Source organism: Mus caroli, chromosome 14, assembly GCF_900094665.2.
Source record: "Mus caroli chromosome 14, CAROLI_EIJ_v1.1, whole genome shotgun sequence".
NCBI lineage: Eukaryota > Metazoa > Chordata > Mammalia > Rodentia > Muridae > Mus > Mus caroli.
Genome location: NC_034583.1, coordinates 58,986,624 through 59,008,892, shown reverse-complemented (window position 1 = coordinate 59,008,892; position 22,269 = coordinate 58,986,624). Strand labels below are relative to the sequence as shown.

Sequence of the window (22,269 nt, the reverse complement as noted above, 5' to 3'; positions counted from 1 at the left end):
GCCCTGGGGGTGGGATAGCTAGGAGGCCGTAAGAATATTAATGGGGAGGCTCATGGTAGAATACCAGTTGCTTCATGGGAAGAGGGAGAGAGGCCAGAAGACACGTGTACAAACTGTGTGTCTCACCAAGAAAACCACTGTCATGTTAGCTACTCAGCTTTGTCTAAAATGGAGCCAGGAGGCATCTTTTCTTTAAGCACACCCACCCTGTGATGTGAGGATCAGGGCCTGGGACTCTCAGCATTTAGCATCATCAGACTAGAAATGGCTATTTGGCAAATGCACAAGATGCTCAAAGTTCGTTGCTAGCGTGGCGGCCTCTTCTGTCTAGAAAGCTCTTTCCTTAATCCTGAAAGCCAGAGACCCTTTTCTACTGTTGCTTCGCTGGAGAGCTTGTTGGTGAGCACCGATGGCTCTCGCCTAGATGGGGGACTTCCAGGCTTCTGTGGGTGACCAGGAAATCATATGGTGAGCAAAATATATTCTCTGATTAGACTTGTGAACAAGTCCATGAGGTTGTGGGCTGGAGAGCTGCACCCAGCAGCCATTACTTTTTCTTTATGTGGTCAGTCTTACTAAGTCACAGTGATACCCCCATTCTTGTTCCTGTGTAGTGAGGCAGTCACCAAGCTCATTCCAGCATCAGCGGTAAGAGTCTGGGGCCGAGTATTCCAGGATGAGTCATATAGCCTTAGCAATCGTGAGCCCTTTGTGTTGAAAGCATGCCGTATTTCTGCCTACCCACCCTTCAAAGCTTCGTTTGTGTCCTTTCCTCTTCAAAATGTGTTCTCAACCAACTCACCCTGAATGTTCTCTCTTCCTGACCTCCCAAACACTTAGCTGCTGCACGCGTGGTCCGGCCCTTGGGACATGATGCCCATATTGAAGGTGATCTTTTGATCTCTTCAGACTTGGTTGATGAGAGCACTGACTCTGAGCCCCTAAATCACGCACTCTGGGAGGGGAAGGATGCAGCTGTCATCCCTGTGGCCGCCATTGATCAACTTGTACTTCCATTGAGAGCACTCTGTTCTGGCTAATTGATTGCTGAGTGGTGGATATAGCAAGGTTGATGGGTGAAAAATGGCGTGGGCATGGGTTTGTCCCTTAATGTTCTTTCTGGAAGTTGTTGAGTGGAGAAATGAATTAGGTGAGTGTGGGCTGAGTGTTCTTATATTGTAATGAAATACCTGGTGTGTGTGTGTGTGTGTGGTGGGGGCGGGGTGACTTACAAAGAAAAGAGACAGCTCCACACCATAGTCCTGGAGGCTCGTAGAAGTGAGCTTAACTCCAATGGGTACCTTGTGGTGGATTGTCTAACAGTAGCAGGAGCTTATGTGAAAGGACAACATGGTGTGACAGGAAACCAGAGCGCGGAAAGCCACCTCATTGTTTGCATGAGAACCCTCTCATGATAGCTACTGTGGGTGATGCTTCCAGCCCTCGCTTGCCAGTCTCCATTCCTTAGGATCCCAGCACCTCTAAACATCACTGCACTGGAAGTCAGCTATCCAGCACATGACCCCAACTGTATCACAGGCAAGCCACAGGCATTCCCAATCTAAAATGCAAGCACTCGGAATGCTCAAAAGTCCAAAGTGTTTTGAACACATTCATGATAACGTGTGGAAAGGTCTACCCTAACTCTCATCTCATCTGTGAAGCTTTCTGTCTGTATAAAAATCCATCTGGAGGCCGTGTTAAAATATCTTCAGGCTGTTGTAGAAGGCAGAGGATGAAGCATAAACAATTTTCATATTTAGACTTCAGTGCCATCCATCCCTAAGAGATCTCATTCACTCTATGTAAAGAGTTCTTTAAAATATTGATTAGCGGTTCCCACCCTTGTACTGTGGAAGGAGTTTTTGTTATTATTTGTGCCATATGTAAGTACAGTATGCAGAAAGGCCTTTACTCTCTCTAATAGACAACATCATTGCTCATCTTCCTCTGTATATCCTCTCTGTATCTACAAGTCATCAAGACTAGTTTTCTAAGGAAAAGAACTAAGATAAGGGACTAGGAGTGTAGCTCGATGGTAGAGTGCTTGTCATGGTGTGTCCAGGGTTCTATACCCAGACAGACAGACAGACAGTCACACACACACCACACACAACACACACACAACACACACACACACATGTGCATACAAACATACACATGTGCACACAGACAAATATGCACACACAAACTACACACACATGTGCACACAGACATAAACACACACATACACACACACATGAGGGTAAGAATGAGGAAAAAGGTCCTGAGAACTTGTACTGTCTATGCCCCACCCCGAGTAGTCGCAGTGTGACGAACTGATAAGTACTTTTGAGCATTTTCTTTGTGAGCCTCCCCCTCCCCCAATTTAGTAGAGAATTGAATTTTTAAGTGCAAAGCCTAGTGAATGAATTGATTTTTTTTTTTTTAATTCCCTCTCAGAAGACAGCACATTTTTTTCATCTTAGACATCTGAGGAGATAACTGTCAAACACCTGATAGCTGCTACTGATTGGCTGTGAAAGGTGTTGACAGTGGGTGGAGCTTTGTCATTGTTGGCTGATTGTGCCTGCTTATCCACTAAGGAAGAGTCCACAGAGAATGGGTTTGTTATTCATCACCTCCAGCCTCCCCCATGCCCCCAACCCCTCCCCCAGTGCATGGGCTATTCACCTCAGGCAGAATTTCTGATTTTCTTTCTTGGTTAAAGTAGCAAACTTCAAATCCCATGTTTCACTGGGAAGTATTTAAAGGGAAAGAGACCCTCTAATCTTAATCCCTAGTTTCCAGATCTGTCCTCCGGGATGTACGTCTTACCATTTTGTTTTTGGATTCGGCCCCTGTGTTCCTTTATCTGTATAAACATAAATTTGGGCTTTGTTGGCATACATTACCACATTGACATCTTTCTTCCCATAGATTAGGTTTTTTTTTTTTTAAGGTTTATTTATTTATTATATGTAAGTACACTGTAGCTGTCTTCAGACACTCCAGAAGAGGGCGTCATATCTCGTTACGGATGGTTGTGAGCCACCATGTGGTTGCTGGGATTTGAACTCCGGACCTTTGAAAGAGCAGTCAGGTACTCTTACCCACTGAGCCATTTCACCAGCCCAGATTCGTTTTTTTAGTTCTTGATTCTAGCTAGGGATGATACCCAGGCTTCTGTGTACATTAGGCAAGGTCACTACCACCAAATCACATCTGCAGGAATTCCTTTGACAGATTTTGAACAGGCATTTCTACAAGACTGTAGGGTGCCCTAGAAACTGCATATCTCTAGATATGCTTCCTGGTTCTGTTCTTTTCTGTCTACGTTCATTGTAAATTTACATTTTGAGACTGTTTTCTAGAGGGAATAAATGCAATCAACTAATCAATTTAAGCCCAGCTATGAACTTGCTGGATTATTCAAGAAAGTAAAGATGATTTTCTCCTGGTTTTAGCAATGGTACAGAGTAAAATGATCAGAAATATATCACAATGGGAATGGAGACTATCTACACTGAGGAGAGGGGAGGCTTGCCTGGGAGACTTGTCTACACTGAGGAGAGGAGATCCCTCATCCAGAGAGGAGAGAGAAGAGGCTGCCTGTCCCCAAGAGCTTCCTTCATGGGACCTCTTTTCTCCTGAGAGTATTGTTACTGATTTTATTTCAGCTGTCTTTTCTGGTGGGTGTTGACCTTATTCTATGGGAGGAAACAAGCTATAGGAGCCAAACACTGGCCTTCTAGCTGGGAAAGGGCATGTCCTCCTCGTGCCCTGCCCTAACTAGCTCCAAGATCTTAAACAAGACATCCAGAGTCTCTTTCTGAGTATGTATTTTCATAGCCTAGCTTCACAAAGCTATGAGAGCATGGACAGGAACTGTGGCTACGAAATCATCCTGCTTGCAGATAAGCAGTCAAGGCCTCCCTGGTGGAGACCTGTGATGGTTGACACTGCCCCAGCTGGAAGCAGCAGCCATGGGGGATGCCCTCCCACTGGACAACCTTGACTCAGAGCTGTCTTCTCTCACCCAGCTGTGACTGCCAGCAATCCGGGAGCTGTTTTCTGTGTGCCACACGCACCCAAGGCCGCTCGATGCCTTTCTCTCCTGTAATCATATTGGGCAGAGTGGCCTTGAGCATGTGGGGAGCAAGCTACTGTAGATAGCAAGCCTTCTTGGTTGATGTTCAAGTCCAGGAGGCACAGACATTTCCAGTATGTAGAGTACACATTCACAGCAGTTCCCTGGTAAGCTTTGCCTGCAGAACTGCCCCTTGATCACTTAGTCACTGGGTGTTTCCAGGTCTTAATCAGGGAGGTCACCTGGTGATTGGCCAAGGAAGTTAGACACTGGGACTGGATAGACCAAGCAGTTCTTAGAGGGCTCCCTCCCTCACTGTATGTGTGTATGTATATATACATACAAACATATATACATATATATACACACACATATATGTATATAATAAATGAATGTGTATACATACACACACACACACACACACACACACACACACACACACACACATATATATATATATATATATATATATATATATATATTGGTTTTTCTGTTATTTTTGGTTTTTGTTGTTGTTGTTGGGTTGTTTTTTTGTTTTATTTATTTATTTATTATATGCAAGTACACTGTAGCTGTCTTCAGACACTCCAGAAGAGGGTGTCAGATCTTGTTACAGATGGTTGTGAACCACCATGTGGTTGCTGGGATTTGAACTCAGGACCTCCGGAAGAGCAGTCAGTGCTCTTAACCGCTGAGCCATCTCTCCAGTCCCTTGGTTTTTTTTTTTTTTTTTTTGAGACAGGGTTTCTCTGTGTAGCCCTGGCTGTCCTGGAACTCACTCTTAGAAGACCAGGCTGGCCTCAAACTTAGAAATCCGCCTGCCTCTGCCTCCCAAGTGCTGGGATTAAAGGCATGCATCACCATGGCCTGGCTTTTTGTTTCTTTTTAAAGATTTATTTATTTATTCTATGTGAGTACACTGTAGNTGTCTTCAGACACACCAGAAGAGGGCATCAGATCCCATCACAGATGGTTGTGAGCCACCATGTAGTTGCTGGGAATTGAACTCAGGACCTCTGGGAGAACAGTCTGTGTGCTCTTAACCACTGAGCCATCTCTCCTGTTCTGAATATATATTTTTACCTTCAGAAAAATATACAAACCTAATAATAGCCCCTGAACACAAACAGCACTTTAACAGAACGAGCATAAATTTGGAAGACTTGTATCAGATCTTTCAGCTTAAGAAAAGTCCTTGACCTCCTGGGCTTTCATCTCCTCCCCTAAAATTGAAATTAGCTATTATGTGAGCCTTGAGCATTCACTGTGAGAGTGCACCGAGCTGGTCCATGGGGGTTTCGACAGCACCTAGCATGCTGTTCCAGAGCGCCAAGAATCCTGAGTTTAGAAGGGCATCTCCGTCATACTGTGGCACTTGCCCAAAGAACACTAAAATTTGTCTGTCTACCCACTTGTGGCCTTGCCTCATCTTGCAGCTTGGAACTGAAGGGACAGAGATTATGCCGTGACTGGCTCTCTTTCAGCTCTCTCATATCTCAGTCCCTCCAGGTAGGCGGATTTACGCTTCCTATCTCTTTTCCTCTGCTGTCTCAAATTTGTGTTCCCCAGCCGAGACAGGACCAGGGATCTCTGGCCCCTTCTCATTCAGTTGCACCTCTTCCCGCTGCCATGAGTCCCACTCCTATGTGGTTAGACTTAGACATGGTGCATCTGTATGAGACCTAACCTAACAATTAACTCTATCCAGTTAGTTTTACACTCCAGAAAAGTCTCAAGCTCCTGATCCTCCTGCCTCAGCCTCCCGAATGCTTGGATTATAGGTATGTACCACCATAACTGACTAGTCATACATGTTATACATTTTTTTCCTTGGTTTTTCGAGACAGGGTTTCTCTGTATAGCCCTGGCTGTCCTGGAACTCACTCTGTAGACCAGGCTGGCCTCGATCTCAGAAATCCACCTGCCTCTCCCCGCTTCCTGCTAGAGAAGAAGTCCAGTGAAGTTTTTGTGAGGTAGTCGACTCTTTCTATAAGTTTTGGAGCTGGAGAACACTCCTGCTTCCTGAAGAAAGGAAAGAGCCTGGGGATGAGGGTGGCTAATACGCACTGTGGAGTCAGGGAGTTTAATTATTAACATGAATTCCCAAGAAAAACTGATCTTCTTTTTCAAAGTTGCTTCAAAAGAAACCCTTGTACCTGCTCTCGTGTTAGGGGACTGTGGAATAGAGAGGTGGGGGTAGGGAAGGTGTAGGGCACAGGGAGTCACTCTTTCTTCCTGTCGCCACACCCATGGCTGGCTGTATATCCAGGTAGATGAAAGGTGCCTCTGAGCCGTCAGACATCCATGGGCTGCCACAGCCCGCTTTAAAGTACAGTTGAGCTGGCCTCCCTTTGGAAACAGATTTCCTCTTCAGGCAGGACGTGTGATCTCTGAATTACAAGCCCTGCTTCCATATGGCTTTGTCAAGAAACAGGATGTGACATGGAGATGCTGGAACAGGATGTGACATGGAGATGCTGGAACAGGATGTGGCATGGAGATGCTGGAACAGGATGTGACATGGAGATGCTAGAACAGGATGTGACATGGAGATGCTGGAATGTCTTCCTTAAAAAAAAAAAAAAAAAATCAAACCTTTGCCAGGCAGGCAGAGCTTTTCCAGGGTTGGAAGAGGAAGTAAGGATGAGTAGGAAGTGTGGCTGGATCGTCAGGTGGCACCCATTCTGGACCCAGGAGTTAACGGCTACAGGGAAGACTTTCTGAGATTATTGCAGAGCTCCATCCTCAGGGAATGTTTGTATAATTCCTACTGAGTCTGTGCAGAGCAAGGCAAAGAACTGAGACAGCCAGAAGCAGCCAATCAGGAAGTTGTTTTGTAGGATTAATTGAGTTGAACAGCTCCGTCATAGACTGGAAGATGTCTTTAGGCAGGGATCTTTGCCCAAAGTCACATAGCAAATTAATGATAGAATTAGAAACAGAAGCCAAGTTCCCATATGTTCTCCTTTTCCTTCTAAATTATAAAACCCCATGGAAGAGGAGGTGAGCAGAATCTCTATCTCCTTCTCTTCTTTCTCTTCCTCCTCCTCCTCCTCATCATCATCATCCTTCTCCTCTTCCTCCTCCTCCTCCTCCTCATCATCATCATCATCATCATCCTTCTCCTCTTCCTCCTCCTCCTCCTCCTCATCATCATCATCATCCTTCTCCTCTTCCTCCTCCTCCTCCTTCACATTCTCCTTCGCCTTCTCCTTTGCTTTCTCCTCCTTCACGTCCTCCTCCTCCTCCTCCTCCTCCTCCTTCTCCACCTCCGCCTCCGCCTCCGCCTTCGCCTTCTTCTTCTCTCCCCCTTGGGACCCAATTGATCAAAGTCATGATCTGAACAGACTCCAAATTTCTGAAACACTCCTTGGGTGACTTCTACATTCCTGTCACCATGGGAGGCAAAGCTGTCTTTTCTTGTGACTTTGTTTTAAATCTCCAGAAATTTTAACAAAGAAGGAAAACAAAGATAAGCGTCTGGATTACAAATACACCAAGTGAAATACAGGGATATCAATACCGTCTGGTAGAAAATAGTATCTGGGGTGTGTTCTGTGGGGGTGACCAACCGTTCTTCACTGAAATTCAAACCAGGTCTGTTCTTTTAAAAATTTAAGCAAACATCAGATTTGTTCCCAGGTTCTTATTGTACCCCAGGATTGTGCTGACTTTTTCAGAGAAGGTCAAAGAAGTTATCTAATGTTGTGACAATGGCTGATAATGCAGAAAAGACTAACCTGGTGAAAGGAAGACTAGAGATAGTGGAGGAGAGGTCTGCAAAGGGCAGGCCTGGGCTAGGTAGGCTGTAGGAACCAAAGGCCAGGAAGGAGGCTCTTTTAGTCCATTTTCTGCTCCTAGCACAAAACACTTGAACTCAGTTGCTGCATAAAGAGGAAAGGTTTGTTTTGCTCCCAGCTTTGGAAACCAAAGGTTCAGGATCAGACAGCTGTATCTGTTTATCCCTGTTGCCCAGTCATATAAGGAAGAGTACTTCATGACAGGATTGTGTGCAAGGAGGGTCCCTCCCAGGGTGAGGCAGCAGTGATTAGGGGTCCAGGTCCACAGTCTCTCCTAACAGCTCTATTGAGAATGAGCCTAAGTTCTCCACCTTAGCCAGAGTGCTGCCGTCTGCAGGAGCCGTTAGTCAAAGAGCCGAGAGTCGGCGGTCATTGAGAGCTCAGCCTAAAGGAGACATCTATATTATAGTATAGATTTATATCTATTTATAAGTTTATACTGTCCTATACTCTTATCTATACTATATCACACACACACACACACACACACACACACACACACACACCCTACTCCCATTGCCATCAATGCTCAGGGAACATCATCATGTTAAAGGGGGCAGAGAGAATCTAAGAATGGTGGAGAGGAGTATTTGAAATGCCCTCTTCTGGATGTGCTATGGTGCTCATGGACTCACAGCAGCTGTAGCTACTTGTCCCAAACCTATACAAGATCAAGCCAAGAGCACTGCTCAGCAAGCTGTGTTACCTAGAATAGGTGGGTTTACAAATCACCAAAAATCATGAAGGTGGGAAGGGGACTGGAGAAAGGATATGCTTGAGATGTACCGTATATGTGTATGAAGTTATCAAAGAATAAATAGGGTTTTGTTTTGTTTTGTTTTGTTTTTTAGAAAAATGAATTAGCTTAGTCCAGGAGGCCAACTTCAATCCCCTTCACTGGGCCACATCCTCTGTGGTTTAATTACCTCCTCCTGAGCCACTCATAAAGTTGCTGACTTCATGGTTCTGCAGACCATGCCTCCAGCACTGGACCCCTTGGGGAAAACAAGCTATATGCAAACCACTGAAGAGGGCAACAGGAGAGGCACAGAAGAATATAACAGACCCACTCTACTTGGGAGTGCTGGATCTTCCTCTGCGCTCACATGCTTAACCCCCAAAATGCATGAGGTGGCAGAGGAGTTGAGAGAGGCATCTAGGATGTAGACAGCTTAGCTCAGAGCAGTCAGAACAAAGCCCACCTCCTTGAAGTAAGTGGGGGAGCTCACTTCCTTTGGCCTGTTCCAGCTCGTCTATTGAGAATGAGTTTGGCACAGCGAGCAGGAGAATAATGGCTGTCTTCATCCCTCTTTGGGGGAAGGACTTGTCGAACAAGGCTGATACGGACAGGCAGTAATTAAATTGCCTCGGATAATGTCTGATATAATTGAGACCAAGAACTTGTGAACATGGACCCCAAACAAAGCACCACCTCATGCTAAGGATTCCCTGGGCCCCTTGAACCCTTTCTTGTTTCAGAGTATGGAAATTAATAGCTTAATTATAGCTAGAAGATGCTAAAAACTACAGGAGTAGAGGAGTCACAGGAAAGGAAAAAATATCTCTTTACTGTCTAGCAGTTCTGAAAGGCAAAGTCTGTAGATTTAATTCGCCTCCCTTCCCCTCCTCAGTTTGTAAGATGTTGGAATGGGAGCGTTCTATGCAGAATTGAACTGGAAAGGCAGGGGTTTTACCTAGTGGATTGAATACATGATCTTTAAATATTTCTTTGTGCTTTCCTAAGACCTGGCTCTGGAGATTGCACAGAGATGTAAATACCTTCCTGGTTTGGAACAGGAATTGCCTTTCGACTTGCGCTGCCCCTGGAGAACTCTGCTGAATGGCACCTCCTCCCTCTCCTTTGTGTTCCTGTGAACTTTGAACTTGTTTAGAATTTCTATCAAAAGTTACTAATCTTATCCTTGCTGCCGCACCCATAGGCCCAGGCCTCTTCCCTCTTAGACCTATGCTTTGTTCAGGAATATCTTGGATGGTTTCAGCTCTGTTCTGGTTGTTGCCTTTGCCTGGGAATGTGTTCCTGGAGTTGTTAGAGAAGACCAACAAGAGGGAAATAGTGGCAGCCATTAGAACATACCCTTGCTCTTTCACCTCTCTTGTCTGTCTGTCTGTCTGCCTATGTCTTCTCTATCTAAAGGAGCAGTAGAACCAAGGTTGTAATGGCTTAGACATTTATTGAGCGCTTATAATAGTTGACACACAACCAGTGAGTTGTAAATGAACCTCAGAAGTCCTATAACAGTATCATGACTTTTACCTACAAACAAGGAAACATTAGCATCCCAGGCCATAAGTAATGAGCAGTACTGTACGCATTTTTATTTGATTCATTTCATATATGTATACTTTCCTGGTTGTCTAAGATGTCCCCCTCCATCATGTGTATATATTGCACTTTGTCTTTAGAAACAGGGTCACCCTGTGTAGTCGAGCCTGGCCTTGAACTCACAGAGTTATTCTCTCCTCCATTTCCCAAGTGCTGGGGTTAAAGGTGTGCATCACTGTATCTAGTTTGTTCAATTTTGTCTTTCAATTATTTCCGTTTTCTTACTTTTCATGATCTGAGGTTATCTTGTGTGTATAGATATAATAGCATAAGCATGGCTGTAGCTAGCTCAGCACTAAGAGTACTTTTCTAGGCCCTAAGTTCAATTCTGTTGCTGCTAGGGAAAACAATAACATAGTACATGATAAAGATAGTATATGATAAACAGATACTTACGTGTGTCCGCTTATTACTTTCCTCCACTTCTAGAATGCTGGATTCTCCAGGAATACAAGAACTGTATTTCCAGATCATTCTCACTGGCTGATGGTTTTTTTTTAAGAGTACATAATGATCAAGTTAACCATTTAGAACAGAGATGGTGAGGGCTCAGACATCAAGCATTTGGCTCTCAAAATGATTGAGCTACAGCCGGGCAGTGGTGGCGCACGCCTTTTAATTCCAGCACTTGGGAGGCAGAGGCAGGCGGATTTCTGAGTTCGAGGCCAGCCTGGTCTACAGAGTGAGTTCCAGGACAGCCAGGGCTACACAGAGAAGCCCTGTCTTGAAAAACCAAATAAGTAAATAAATAAATAAATAATTGCGCTACAAATGATAATTTGGTTGTAACTTTGCTTTAGCTCAGTTCATTGAGTTACTAGTAATGCCCGGAGTAACAGTTCGGTGTCCATCTGCTGGCGGGAATAGAGATTAAAATAAAATAAAATTTAAAGTTATATTTTCCAATATTCCATATCTCTGAATTAGTTATTTCTCCATTTGCAATTCATCCTCCAGTGTCTTTTGCAGGCACAGACACAAAAGGAATGAGAAAGCTGGCCAGGAGAGAGCTAGCCAGGGCAGTCTTCCAGGGTTCTGAACGCTGGTGTGGGTTATAAATTCCAATCAGCGGAGGGCATGGCAAACTCACAGGCTAAGTCTTCTCAGTTGAGACTGCAGTCAGAATTAGGTAACCTGGTAAGGCTGGGGAGATGGTGCAGTGGATAAAGTGCCTGCCCTGCAAGTAGAGGACCTGATTTCAGATTGCAGTCACCCACATAAAAGCTGGACATGATGGTAAACAGCAGGGAGGTGGAGACCAGCAGATTCATATGGCTTGTGGACCAGCCAGTCTATCTAAATCACTGAGTTCCAGGCTCAGCCAGAGACTCTGTTTCAAACAATCAGGTGAAAAGCAAATGTGGGAGATCCCTGATGGTGACCCCACTTGTGTATATACACACATGTGCACGTACACCCCCATATATGAACGTGTACACACAAAAGAGGTTTGAAAGGAGAAGGGCAGTGCGGCTGTGTGGGGAGGAAACCATGATAGGCTCTGGAACTCTTGAAGGAGTGACCACTGTTGTGCATGAAGGAAGCATAGAGATTCTGTGATGAACAGTGACGTGAAATATATAGGTGGGAATGTGGTCCAGACCAGCCACTAAAGGACTTACCATGGACCCCTCTTATATCTAGTGGGAATGTCTAAAGGGTTTTAAACAGAGGAAGGGATATGGTCAGGATGTTTGGACTTGTTCATGATTCCATGGGTTTATTATAATTTAGGGTCCATCTGTAACTCTTTACCCATTTTTAGAGTTGTGTCTGGGACAAATTAAGAATGGCTTAGAAAAGCTTATCAGCATGAAAATGTGCCTCAAGTGTGCAGCTTACTGTGACCTCACGAGTAAGGAGCTCCCTGTAGACAGAGGGTGTGAAGATAGATACCTTCTCTTCATTGAATCTTTATGTTTCTCTCTGTCCTTTTTTTTCCCCCTTTCCCATTTTAGAACAACAAGGTCACACTCTTCCGCCAGCTGCAGCAAATGACATACAGTCTGATCGAGTGGCGTTCCCAGATCCTATCTGGGACACTTCCCAAGGATGAACTTGCAGAGCTGAAGAAGAAGGTCACAGCCAAAATCGATCATGGGAACAGGTAATCCAAGACCATCTTGCACTGAGGATGTGGGGAATGACTGGCACCTTCATACTAGATAGTATTCACAGAAACTTCAAAAGAAAATCCTTTAAATGGTTTCAAATGGAGGGTTGAGGAGGTAGACCAGTTGGTGGAATATTTGCTGAGCTTGCACAAAGCCCAGCACTATATAAATTGGTGTGGGAGCTCTGATCCCAGAACTTTACAGATAGAGGCAGGAGGATCAGAAGTTCTGGTTAAGGATGCATGACTTCATAGTAAGTTCAAGGCCAGGATAGTTGGCTATATGAGACTCTGTCTAAAAATCAAGACAGAAAATAAATGAGGTTCTTACACATTATACATAATTTACAGGGTGCATGCATATAGTACTTATATGTAAGGATGATTAATGAGGCTCAATAGCATTCACATCACTTAGGCAATCATCATTTCTTGTGTTAAGCGCATTTAAAATCATCTTTACTAGATATTTTGACATATAAAGTTAATTTTTGCCAACCACAGTTTTGCTACTGTGCAAAAATTAGAGATTATTCTTCCTATACAACTATATCAATTAACTACTTCCTTCCCTGTATAAGTGATTCTTGGGGAGTCCAAGGTCCTTCTTGTATGTGGCCAAGTACTGGATAGAAGAAGCAGCTAGAGGGAGGAATGATTTACTCTGGCTAGAGAATAGAGTTTGTCACAATGGGGAAGGCATTGCAGAGCAGTTCCTGCCCACGAGATTGTGGCAGGATGCTATGATGGAGCTCCTTTACCCAGCACACAGGAAAGCAGAGTGCACCAGACTAGAGTCAGAGGCCCATCCCTACTAGCCCACGTTTATCAGCTAACCTACATCCTGAAGCTTTCGCAAGCTCTCAGAAACAGTGCCACCATCTACAAGTGTTCAGTCACATGATCATGTAGGGGTGTTTCCCTCTCTTCCCCATGTCTCTGCAGCCCCCTATTCTCACGACAAATGTTTGATCTTAGAGTTGACAAATAACAATACTTACTATTTACTGTCTTTGTATCTTAGAAAATACACAATTTCATTGAAAAATATCACAGTTCCCTTCTTAGGTCAGGTGCCATGTGGGTCGTCTGATCCCATTGACTGACACAAGAATAGGGAAAATGGGTTTTCTGCCCAAGCTTCTCCATTGGCAGAGAAGTCAGGAGTGATCAGGCACATAGGGATGGTCTTTTCAGATGCCTGAGACTACGTTTTTATTCCAGTGATGGATTTTTGCTGTCAGACACCATTTTCTTTTGCCCCATCCTCTCCTAACTGGCATTGGGCCCATTCTTGGCAATGGGACAGTTCAGATTCCCTGATATGGTCAGCCATCCTTTCAGCCCACAAAGGCAATGAGAAACCATTAACTTGAGCACAGGCCCTGGCTCCCTGGCTCTGGGTCTGACTCTCTTTCAGCTGAGGTGTGGATCCTCTCCCCTGTTGACCTCTGTGAGGGTTCATGTTGACGTCTCCTAGAGTGGATGTGAAATCCTCTAGGAGATAAACAACTGGGCGTGTCTGTGAGGGGGTTTCTAGGTTAGATTAAGTGAGGAGAGGAGAGCCACCTTGAATGGGAGGCAGGATCACTCTGTGGAGTTCGGGGCTGAAGAAGACCTAGCTGCTAAGCACCATCATATGCCTGGTTCTAAGTGAAGATTTAATGTGATGGGCTATCTCAGACCCTGTGATGGGCTATCTCAGACCCTGTGATGGGCTATCTCAGGCCCTCCATTCTTCCATTCCTTGAGCTGTGAACCAGAGTAAGGTTTTTTTCCCCTAAGTTGTTTTTGTCAGTTTTTTGTTTTTGTTTTTATTTTTTTGTTTTTTGTTTTCCATAAGAGCAAGAAAAAGTAAATGATATAGACACTGGGTGACGGTAACTGCTGCAGGTACACAGCTTCTCATGCAGGGTCTTGGGACTTTTTGTAAAGCCAGCTGAGGTAGGACGAGGCTCCGTCCTTTTATGATCTTGACACAGTAACATTGTCCTGGAGGTCCCCCAAGGCCTGGCATAACATGTTAATGTCTTCACATGGCAAACATGCCAGCCCTTCCCCACAGCTGTCCTTGGGCGCAGCTCAGAAAACTGAGGCTTTCTATCAGTACATCCGTGACCCAGCTCGACCAGCATGCTGTCTCTCACAGGTCTGGGTGGGCTGTGGGTCTGGCTGCCCTGGGAAGGAAGCTGCCAGTGCAGATCTCTCATCCAGAGTTGCTGTAGAGCAGGGTGGAGGGAATTGGGGCATCTTTGCTTTCTTCCCGAGGACTTGGTAGCTCTGGTTGTTATCTCTTGAGTAACTGCTCTGCGCAGGTGCCTTGAATGTAGGCTGAGGACTGAGCAGGTACTTTTGTTTTGCCAGTCCCTTCTGACTTCTTGGAACTAAGCATAGCTCTTCCTACTTCTGTCCCCATTGGGCACAAACGCCTTGGGAGAAGGGTGTGGTTGTCTCTGCTCTTGCCACGCAGCCCTGAGAACTCTCCTTGCCAGTTTTCTCGTACCATTCTCTGCAGTCGGAGCAAACATTTATTGGTGCTTACTGCATGTGAAGTTCTATAGCTACTTTACTGCCGTTATCTCGATCAAGTTCCTATGGTAACGTGAAGGGGTCCAAGAGAGCAGCAATCAAAGCTCAGGTTCAGACTAGAGTGTGAATGACTGCAGAGCCAGCATAGAGATGGATTATGAGCGGGTAGCCACCAGGGTTTACAGACAGTATTGAGTAAGGGTGCCAAGGGAGACCTCTGAAGGATGGTGCATGGCTCTGTGCCTATTGCCATGCCAGACCACAGGAGACAGGCAGGGAATCACTGCAAAGAGGGCTTTGGTCACAATCAATGCCAATTTTCCTGTTCTTGTTTTAGGCCGATTTCCTTGGCACTTGCACACAGGTTTGGCTAGGTGGCCCACTAAGCTCCACAGCATGATTGCTATGTAGAAAGGAAATAGAGGTTGAAAGAAGAAACTCCTGGGCTGTGCCCAGCCCCTGCCCTTTTCTCCTGGGTCCCCTAGGCTTTCTGATACAGGTTCATCTATAAAGAACCTAGCAGTGGAGGGGAGAACTACTTACCATCTCCTTTCTCTCCAGAATGCTTGGACTGGATCTGGTCGTGCGGGACGACAATGGAAACATCTTAGATCCAGATGACACCAGCACTGTCGCCCTATTCAGGGCCCATGAAGTGGCTTCTAAAAGGATAGAGGAAAAGATCCAAGAGGAGAAGGTATGCTTCCTCCAGGGGGCAGGGCAGGCTGCTAGGACTTCATTCTTTGCTTTTGTTTTTAATGCCAAAAATGAGTAATAGAGAATAAGAATAGCAATGCCTAGAAGAATCACGTGTGGCCTTGCTTAAAAGTGGACAGAAAGAATGAGGCCAGTGTGTGTGTTCTCCTTTGGAAAGGGAACAAAAGTGTGTGTGTGTGTGTGTGTGTGTTTGTATGAGTGAGTGTGACTCTGTGTGTGTGTGTGTGTGTGTAGAAAGATGCAGAGCTATTTGTGTAAAATGGTATTTGTATTAAAAAATGCCTACAAAAGGGTGTACACACTTCAGTGCTTGCATATACACAAAGTAACTGGGAATGGCTAGTAATGAACTAGCCATTAAAACTTTTCTCTGGGCCTGAGTTCAATTCCCAGCACCTACATAATGCGTCACCGCTAGTCATAACTGCAGTTCCAAGGGATCTGTGTCTTCCTCTGACCTCAGCAGGTACCAGGCATGCACATGGTACATAGACGCACATGCAGTCAAAACACTCATACCCATAAAATAGATACAAAAAAAAATAAAAATAAAAAAATAAAGCTGCCCCTGGGAAAGAGAACTGGGTAAGAAGAAGGACTTTTTATATTATAATCCTCTGTATTTGGTATAAATATTATGATTTCCGAAGTAAAACAATTTTTAAATAACATGTTTGGAAAGTAAAGAAAACTAAGAAAGGTAAAGAAAATCAGAAAAAGAACAAATGGGTTAGCATCTTCTGGTCTTGTGCTCCTGTCATGTTGACATTTTGTCTGTTTAGATGCAGAAAGATGTGTCTCTGTGTTGCTTTTGCTTTCTGGGGCACAGTCATGACAATATGTGACAACCACACCCAAGGGTAAAGCCTTCTGTGAAACCTTTGTTTCCTGTAAAGTTGGGTAGTGGGTCAAGTGTTTGTGTTTTTAAGCTTCCTCCAGAGTCCCATCGTAGGACACAAAAGCTTCACAATTCTGCTGAAAACTGAGTTATCACCTGAAGACAGCATATGTTTGCTTTCCAAGTGTATGCACGTGGTTTGTGTGCTTGTAGGTATGTCTGTTTGCACATGTGTGGGCCCACATGAATATGTATGTGCGAAGTGGAGACCAGATGTTGGCATTGGGTGTCTTCCTCTATCACACTCCATTTCCATGCTGAGACAGGGTCTCTCACTTGAGCCCAGAGCTTCCCAAGGCAGTTAGTCTAGTTAGCCAGCTTGTTCCAAGATTCCATCTCTACATCCTATAGGCTGGAATGACAGGTGGGCTGCTCTGCTCAGTAGGGATTTACATGACTGTTGGGGATCTGAACCCTGGTCCTCATTCTTCCACTGCAAGCACTTTATAGATCAAGCCATCTCTTTAGCCTCTTGGAAAGCATTTGTTGAATGATCTGGGCTCAAGGCCCTGAACAGGACCACTTGGCCTGCCTGATGATGCTGATGTGTTTGTTGAACTGAGGGATGATTGGTCCTCATCTGTTCAGTTCTCAGCAAGTGTTTCTCCCTGGTGGTGGTAGCTGTCCCTTGTTTGTAGGTTGATTTCTTTGCCAACTTTCCACCCCCATTTATTTGCTGAAGTCTTCTCTCCCGTTTTCCGGCTCAGAGCATTTTGCAGAACCTGGACTTGAGAGGCCAGGCAATCTTCAGTACTGTCCACACCTATGGCCTCTATGTGAACTTCAAGAACTTTGTCTGTAACATCGGGGAGGATGCGGAGCTGTTCATAGCCCTGTATGATCCAGACCAGTCCACCTTCATCAGGTAATGGAGACCCTTGTCACCTGTGCTTGGCCTTGCAAAGTACAGTCTTTACCTAGCCCTATCCAGGAGCCCTTCACTGGGTTTGAGACAGGGAGATGTAGAGGGTGGGTATAGTCACTTCCAACAGTAGAAAATAAAGTCCTTTGGTCTCTGGAGGCTTTGTACATGGGCTCTGGCACCGTGCAGCTTCAGATTCCACATCTGTAGGGTTTTAAGAGTGAATAAAATAGCCAAGCATGGTGATGCACACCTTTAATCACAGCACTCAGAAGGCAGCAGCAGGCAGATCTCTTGAGTTCAAAGCCAGCCTGGTCTACAGAGTGAGTTCGAGGACAGCTAGGGTTACACAGAGAAACCCTGTCTCAACGAACGAAACAAGAAGAACAATAAAGGAATGAATAAAACTGCTTAGGAGAGGGACAAGGATAAAGAATTCAGAAGACCGTACAGGAGGAAGGACAGAGATGAGAAGAACACAGTGGGGTTTCACGGCTGAGCTGTAGGACGCTGTATTGGTGACTGCCCATCGTTCTATGTTTGTTCAAGCCCATGGAGTGTGCTCTACCCACTGTAACCTCTCATGGCAGCTGTGGGCTGTGGGGATGACTGATGATGCCCTTTTGCAGGTTCAGCAGCGACAGCTGGGTAGTTAGGGGCTGTGTGTTTGAAAATTCTGCTTGCAGCTCAACTCTGAACCAGGAGCCCCCAAACTCCTCAGGAAAAAAAAAAAAAAGGTTTACATAAAGTTTCAAGACTATAAGGAAGAGTCAGGATATAGGTGAGCCCCAGCATGGCTCTTTACGGAGCAACTTAGGAAATGGGGATTTAGCTTCAGTGAAGGGTGATTACTAGGGCCTAGGTATAGTGTGGATGGTGGAAGATGGATTGGGGGTGACTTAACAATTTAAGCTTTTGTAAATGTGGCCTCTTGAGACAGGGTTTCACTGACTGTCTCAGGCTGGTCAGTTTACTTTATAGCCCAGGCTAGCTTTAAATAATGTCAGTCAGCCTTCAGCATGCTAAAATTGCCATTCAGAGCCACCATGCCTGACCCTAAAATTAAACTCTCACTTTAGCAAAGCCAGAGCTTGTATACAAGAAATTTGAGGTAGGACAAAGACCCCCAGACAAAAGAATCTTATAAAATCCCATGTCTGGGCCACCGTGAGCAGTGCCTGCCACTGTATAGGATGTCCCCCATAGCAGGGACTCTTCCAAAGGCAGAAGCCCCACGGGAAGGTGTGCACGCTTCCCCAGTCCTGCCTTGCTGTGGGACACTTCTGTCCCTTGTTTTGACCCTTGCAAGTGTATCTGTGAGCAGCCTCTGTTCCAGCTGGCCTCTGATTAAGAGTAAATTCTTTTCTTTTCTTGCTAGTGAGAACTACCTAATTCGCTGGGGCAGTAACGGGATGCCCAAGGAGATAGAGAAGCTGAATAACCTGCAAGCAGTGTTCACCGTGAGTCCTGTCTCCTTCCTAAGAAGTTTCTGCATTCGTTTATTTTCTGTGTCTCTGTATGCGCATGTGTATGGGCGTGTTGCTGTGGCGGTCAGAAGCCCATTTGCAGAAGTAGGTTCTTTCCCCACTGGGTAGGATCCAGGGATAGAACTCAGATCCTCAGTCTTGGCAGCAAGTGGCTTTATCCATGGAGTCATCTCACTAGCCCGGCCTCACTTTCTGTTTCAATGTTTTCTTACAGTGGATACAGTGCTAGATATATGGAAAACATAAAGGCAGAAAGGACAGTCATCATTGTTCAATGAGTAGGGGTAACACAGTCATTTAGTCACTTAGTGAACACAAAGTAGGTACTACATGCTGATGTGCACACTTGACCATTTGTGAGCAAAACAGGGAAAGGAACTGTGTCCTTGAGCAGCGTTTGTGCTGGTGGAAAAGACAACCGTACACGATAAGGACACAAGCCAGTAAATATGAACGACATGGACAATCCTGAAGTGCTACCAGGGGCTTTGCCAGAGCATTGTGCAGGGAGGCAGTGCTTCAGCTGTACGTTTATTTATTTCATTTTTGTTCTCAATTTCATTGCAGTTAGTTGTTTATTGATTTTATTATAATGACAATGGTTTCCTCCTCTTATTGTCTATTTTATTTTTGAGATTAATGTAAGTACGTTATTCTCCCCTTGGCTTTGCTCTTTCCTGGCCCTCCCATATAATCTCTCCTTGCTCTCTTTAAAATTCACGGCCTCCCCCCCCCCCACACATACACACCCCTTAATTGTGGCTACATGCATATATGTGGATTTAGCTTTTTGTATCTGTGTTGTTCCCAGGTGTCATAGTTCACGTGCAGAGACTAGGGGACAGCCTTGGGTGTTTTCTTACTGTCCTCACCTCCCACATTGCTTTAAGACGAGGGTCACTTTGCTGTTTGTCATTGCGTATTCGAGGCCTTTCTGAAGAGTCTCCTGTGTCTGTCTCCCATCTTACCTGAGAACGTGAGGGTTGCAGGTGTGTGTGCAGTAGTACCCGGCTTTACACGAGTTCTGAGGACCTGGGCTCAGTTTCTCATGCTTTCATGGCAAATAAATACTTTATACACTGAGCCATCTCCCCAGCCTTGAAGCTTGTGTTTTAAATAGATTGATTAAGTTAAGTGCTGGGTGTGGAGAACTGTGGTACGGGCACTCCCTTAGTAAGCACTGGGCCGTAGGTTCAGGGCCCAGCACTCCAAAACACATAAATAGAAGACTTTTGAGTAAGGCAAGTTGTAGAGCATCAGCTATGCCAATTCCTAACTGGAAGAAGAGCTTCCAAACCAAGGTCACAGTGAGGGTGAATGTGACCCAGTCCCTTCCCTGCCGGGTGCTGCAACCTGCAGCTCAGGAGCATGGCAGTGTATGGGGCTGTAGATTGGACCTGGCAACTGTCTTCCTCATAGTTTGAACTTTCTGAGCTCCTCGCACTTTTCTTTTTAAGGACACACTCTGGGGCCACCAGGGGACCTGGGAAACCTTGACATCTAGGTCCCTAGCTCCTCTAGTGAGAGAGCTCCACCTCCTACCAGTCCACACAAGTGCTTTATCTCCTGCTTTATCCGAGTCTAAGACAAGGAAAGCCCCGAGCCCAAGCTCTAGTGACACCTAACTATGTCCCACCTCTGTCAGCCTCCCAGCTCCAGGACACACACAGGCTTCTCTGTCCCTACACAGAGCCATTCCTGGCTCTACCCTCTGCAAATGCAGGCATAGAATGTTCTGAGATGGTCCCCCCCCCCCAAGACTTTAGTATTTGTTCAGTTTTGAAACAAAGTAAGGATTTCCCTGTAATAATGGTGTTTGTCAGACCACGTGGCTGGTTCTTACAGGCATGGTTAAATCTTTGGTTTATCGTTTTAATCAGCCTTAACTTACAACAGCTGCACTTGCTCTTTCCTTTCCTCCTCCCCCACCCCCACCCCGCCCCCAACACCCTCTCTCCAGTCAGCCAGAGGGTCATCTAGTATGTAAATTTCATGTCTAGCCTTTTCAATTAAATAAAATGTGGTGGCCATTTCCTTGGTCATTAGATAGTCTTCAGGACTCATTTATAAACGACTATGTATTATGTAATGATATCAATATGCTCCGGTTTCTAGAACCGGCCACCCAGTGACTTTGTTTTCTATTAATGAAAGGTTTGCAGAACCTCAAGCAGAGATTCAGGGCAGGGGATTACTGGTGTATATTGCTGTCTCAGTGATGCGTCTCTAGCAAATTACAGGGCGTAGATTTGGAATGATTATTTGAAAAGTACTTTTTGATTCAGTAAGGCTGGGGCTGCTGTTGCCTTAAAGGGTTCTGAGATATAATGAGGTTATTTTTGATGTTAACTGAATGAGATATATGAGCTCATTTCTGGCTCATTTGCCCCTCCTTAAAAACACACACAGGAGCCTCAGCTCCAAATAGGAACAACTACACACACACACACACACACACACTCCCCTGTTGCTATTCAGTGTTCATGGAAAGGGCCTCTCAGGAGGCCTGTAAGGAACCTCACAAACCATGCCTAGGCTACACTTGACTCTGGGATTGTTTAGAAGATGAGCTGAGGGTGAAGAGTGGGGCGATGGTGGATACCTGTAATCCCAGGAAGAAAGAGGAGAAGGCAGCAAGATCTGTCAAGGCAGCAAGTTCAAGGTCAACCTCAGTTACTTAGGAAGATCAAGGCCACCCTGAGCCCTTTCAGGCTTCTGTGGATGCCCAGTGAACATCAGCATCGTGCAAGTTTCTGTGTCACTTGACCCTGAGATGTGTCTTATACTAAGATGTGAAGCAGAAGGACCCAAAACATCAGAGAGCATCTTGGTTAATAACCCCTTGCCCACCTCCCTACCTCTCTACCTAGGGGTGTTAGACTAAGTCTGATGTAATCTTAAAATGCTAAGTTGGAACCAGGGAAGAAAAGAAGACTGTTTTATAAATAATTAGAGAGTAATTTTCCCTGTTCTCTGTAATTCTTAGATGGGCAGAAAGAGAGGCATTGTTGTGGTGGTTTGGCATGGGGTAGTGTGCTCCAGGCAGGACAGGGCAGCCAGCCTCTCATGTGTTCTCTGCTTGCAGGACCTCAGCAGCACAGACCTCATCCGGCCACGCATCAGCCTCGTGTGCCAGATTGTCCGGGTGGGCCGCATGGAGCTGAAGGAGGGCAAGAAGCACACCTGTGGGCTCCGGAGGCCCTTTGGAGTAGCAGGTATGATGAAAGCCTAGAGTCCAAGGAATATGGTATCACTTCTAGGGACGCCCTTCTCTGCAGTTTCTAAAAGACCTAAATGTAGACCCATCATCTGATCTCATATTCGACAGAAATCCCATTTTAGGTATATTCCCCAAAGAACTGAAAGGCAAGGTCTTAAAGAAACACCACCTTCACAGTGGAATTATTCACAAGCGCCGAAGGGGACTATGTGCTCAAGTATACATCAGTA

General features: G+C 45.3%; 1 protein-coding gene across 1 annotated transcript in view; it reads left to right on the top strand.

The window, feature by feature from the left end:
* Dock5 (dedicator of cytokinesis 5) overlaps window positions 1-22,269 on the top strand; it is a 180,901-nt gene that overhangs the window by 79,362 nt on the left and 79,270 nt on the right. Inside the window, exons 6-10 of the mRNA XM_021181410.2 lie at window positions 12,172-12,320; window positions 15,417-15,552; window positions 17,178-17,335; window positions 18,711-18,792; window positions 21,905-22,034. Coding sequence (XP_021037069.1) covers window positions 12,172-12,320; window positions 15,417-15,552; window positions 17,178-17,335; window positions 18,711-18,792; window positions 21,905-22,034 — 655 coding nt within the window. The remainder of the gene's footprint in view (window positions 1-12,171; window positions 12,321-15,416; window positions 15,553-17,177; window positions 17,336-18,710; window positions 18,793-21,904; window positions 22,035-22,269) is intronic.